This window comes from Rhamphochromis longiceps, linkage group LG2 (genome assembly GCF_057381845.1).
Source record: "Rhamphochromis longiceps isolate RC_006_pf linkage group LG2, R_longiceps_female_GT1.1, whole genome shotgun sequence".
NCBI classification, from domain to species: domain Eukaryota; kingdom Metazoa; phylum Chordata; class Actinopteri; order Cichliformes; family Cichlidae; genus Rhamphochromis; species Rhamphochromis longiceps.
Window position 1 is genome coordinate 12,116,886 of NC_140558.1, and position 3,963 is coordinate 12,120,848.

General features: G+C 42.9%; 1 protein-coding gene across 1 annotated transcript; it reads left to right on the forward strand.

Annotated features, from left to right (window-relative positions):
- The first annotated feature begins 1,712 nt into the window (after positions 1-1,712).
- LOC146677031 (uncharacterized) lies at positions 1,713-3,464 on the forward strand. Its single transcript, XM_085417806.1, has 2 exons — positions 1,713-2,198; positions 3,087-3,464. The coding sequence occupies exons 1-2, from the start codon at positions 1,939-1,941 to the stop codon at positions 3,355-3,357; spliced, it is 531 nt and encodes a 176-aa protein (XP_085273932.1). The 5' UTR covers positions 1,713-1,938; the 3' UTR covers positions 3,358-3,464.
- Positions 3,465-3,963: the final 499 nt, after the last annotated feature.

Below are 3,963 nucleotides of genomic sequence, written 5' to 3' on the forward strand. Positions count from 1 at the left end.
AATGGAGCTTCTGTCCAAGCCGGACTGAGAGGAGATAATTCACAGGAGGAGACAGAGGAGAGAATGGGCTGAAATGAAGTGAGGAAAGGAGAAAGGAAAATTGATGGGAGGAAGGCGGCATAAACACGACGGGTACTCCTGGTCCATCTCGAATGAAAATCCAATTTCAAAAAGGGCTTGTGGAGTTTACGGTGGAAGAGAGAGAAGAAGAAGTAGAGGAGGAAGGTAGGGGGAAAAGCAAACAGAAAGAGAAGCGAAAAATTGTGTGTTGCAGATGAGCTGCAGTGAGAAGCATTGTAAATCCTGAGGGCCTGAGGAGAGACAATGATCTTCAATTACCAGCTGTTCTGTTCTCAATTTTAGACAAGAGCAAAGGGAGAAATGAAGGAAAGGAAGAAGGAGGTGTAGGAGGAAGAGGAGAGGAGGGGGAAACACAAATGGGAACAGAACGGGGTCGATTCACACCGGAGCTGTGAGGAAGGATGGAGAGATAAAGAGACTCGGCAGAGAAAGGATGTAATAATTTTATTCATTGTATCCCGTTAGCAGGAATGCTCCTTCCCGGACTCGTTCTCGTCCTGAGAGCCTCGTCACAGATGCTCCATTTGCAGATTGGACGGTGTGTAAACAGCTTTCTCCTCGCCGTATTACACCCATCTGGCAGAGCAGTTTTGTCACAAACGCCCAGTTTCCCCCTACCACTTCACCCCATTTGCTCCTTTTGTGTCGTTTGCAATTCAGAACATCTTTTCCCTGGCAGATTTGTGTACACAGGACTGAACAGAGACAGTAGCGGAGTAGAGTCGAGTCGGGGGAAACAAACATGAGGCCTGATTCAACATCCTGCTTCTCTGCGCCACGCGCTGACACGGCAGTCAGGAGAGCAAACACGAAATGTCACACTCTGTTCCCACCTTCACTCGGCCTATCAGATCATTTTATGAATGTAAAGTGAGACGAGAGAAGATGGAATTTTAAGAACAATCCCATTATTTGTTTTTTGATCAAATTAGCCGATACTTCCCCATTTCTTATTTCAAGTTAATTGTATGCCACATTTATCTCAGTCAAACCACTTCAGCATTAATTCTGTCTGACCTTCAGATACACAGAGAAGGCCTGTCCTGGTGTGCGCCTGGTGTACTGATAAAAAATACTGCAAAGGTACACAGATGGCGATGTAAATCTATGAATGTTAAACCTAAAACTCTGAGTCTGCACTCCTGACCTCTGATCATTTTCTCGTAGCCAGACTCTAAAGAAAGCCAATAAAAAGCTAAATGTTATGTGATCATAGCCGGTGGCTTTGCATTTAAGAAACTGCAATCACTATTTACTTGCATGTCTGATCAAACAGGACTGCTCAGTGGATATCAGACTGTATGCTTACCACAAATGAGGGACACACCCCGGATGGGTCACCAGTCCAAAATCAGAGACACAGTCAACCGTTTACATTCACACTTAAAGCCACATTAGAATCACCAGTTAAACTAAACTAGAGATAACCTTTACAGGTGCAGGGAGAACACACAACTACCTTCATGCTGTGAGGCAACAGTGCTGCCCTCTTCCAATAATAAGGGAGCACCAAATCATGAGTAAATATTGATTAGTGGACATAAATGAACAAAGACTTGACCTTCTTTATTCCCTTCTTCCCGCATTTAAAACAGGTCAACGGGAGCAATACTCTAACGGTGTGTTCACACCGAACGCGATGGACGCGAATAAAACGCCCCAAACGCCCCTAATTTGACGCGTGTACATTCGCGTCTCAACGCGTGTCCAAGAAAAATCCATCGCGCGTCAAAATATGATATTTTGACGCGCGTGAACCGGAAATGTGGGAGGAATGTGGGAGGGAGTTGTGCCAGACCTGGTTTTGCAAGATGGCAGCTATCGAGCTAGCGCTTGAAGAGAGAGTCTCCCTTCTCTATGTACTGTGGAGAGCAGAGCAGCAGCGTAAAAGACGTTCTCGCCATACCTGGGTCCATCAGGTCCTCCAGAGGCATGAGCAGTTTGGTGAGTTTCACCACTTGCTCCAGGAGCTGCGCCTGGATGACGGCCGATTCCAGCGCTATCACCGTCGGCCAGTTTGAGGACCTGCTTTCCCTCGTCGGTCCCAGCATTGCCCGCCTAGACACCAACTACAGACGCTCAATCCCACCTGCAGAGCGCCTGTCCGTCTGCCTGAGGTTAGTAAAACTATTTAATACGGTAGTCCTTTATTGATATCTGTGCTAATATGCTAATCCATCCAGTTATACACAGCTAACATGGATGTGCTATGCTAACAGTGAATGCTGTCGGTGTTTACTGAAAGCAAACTGTGGTACAGAGACGACTCTTTATAATATTTCTAGTGATACTCAGAAGGTCTCATCAAGTCCCGATTTAATTCGATTTATGCTGTTATCAGTGTTTGCATGATAGCATGGCTGTGGTGTCACATCAATGTATGCGCTCGGTGTTTGCTGATATCAAACTGTAGCATTAGGACCACTGAGTTAACCTTTGTAGTGATACTCACTCCTTTTTATTTAGACCTGGTTTAATTCTGGGATAGTTGAATATTTGTATATAATCCCTGCAGCTGTCAGACTCTATAGCAGGGGTCACAGCCTTTATTAAAACAGAGTTAGATAAAACTGTGAACAGTTTGGTTCATCTTTAGTTACATGGTTCTATCTTGATAAGCTGTCTTATCACAGATTAATTTTTCAAAAATATTAATGATTTAAGCAAGGAAAGGGCTACATGTCAACACACAACTCTTTATTTCTATTAATGTTTTACTTCATTCCTACCTGATTGACATGTTTAGGAATTATGAGTGATTGGCTCACTGTAGTTGTGAAAGTTGCTACCAATCAAATTATGATATGTTAAAGTTAAAACAAAACACAACTGTTTTAGATATTATCTAATATACATTTTGTAATTATCCTTATAATTACAAAATGTTTTATGTAAGATTTAAGTTTTGTGATTTATATCTGACATCACAAAAGTATTTTGGAATTTGAATAATGTATTTTGTAACTGCAGCACACATAATACTAATTTTGAACAATTTTGTCCAGGTTCCTTGTCACCGGGGACTCCTTCAGGACCATCGCGTTCAGTTTCAGAGTCGGTGTGTCCACGGTGAGCCAGATCACCCCCCAGGCAGCGACGTCCATCTGGGACTGTCTAGTGGACGACTTCATGGCTGTGCCTTCACCTGGAGACTGGCGGTCCATCACAGAGGGATTCCAGGAGCGCTGGAACTTTCCTCTGTGCTGTGCAGCTCTGGATGGGAAGCACATCCAGACAAAGGCACCCCATATATCATATAGGAGACACACACATTGATATACACTAAATATTCATTTCATTTCTTTTTTGTGGTGCCCAAATTGATGCACCTGCTTGATTTTGTTTAAAGAATTATTGCACACTTTCTGTAAATCCAGTAAACTTCTTTTCACTTCTCAAATATCACTGTGTGTGTCTCCTGTATGATATTTAACTGACATTTTTTATTGTAACAACCAACGATTTATACAGGAAAATAATGTCTATTAACAAGGTTGCCCAAACTTCTGCATCCCACTGTATCAGTATATTTTGTCATTAGTATAATATGAAATAAAGTCTACATGTGTCAAGTCGTGTGCCAACATTTGCTGTGTAGTAGAACTGAGACATTAGTCATTATAAACATTTATTTAAAATAATATTAAAAGTCTCAAACAGAAAAACATTAAACATAAATATATAAAATATAAGAATTTACAGAGAGACAGGAATAAAAAGGACCAGCTGCTCTCCAGAGCAGGAACAAGGCTGAGGAGGAAATGCTCCATTGGAGACTGGTGTGGCCTCTTCAGAGACTCCAGGATGGCCAGCTCCACCGCCGATGGACCGTCCTGGGACCCGTCCCTCATCTGCCTCGGAGCCGTCCTCCTCTGTGGGCCT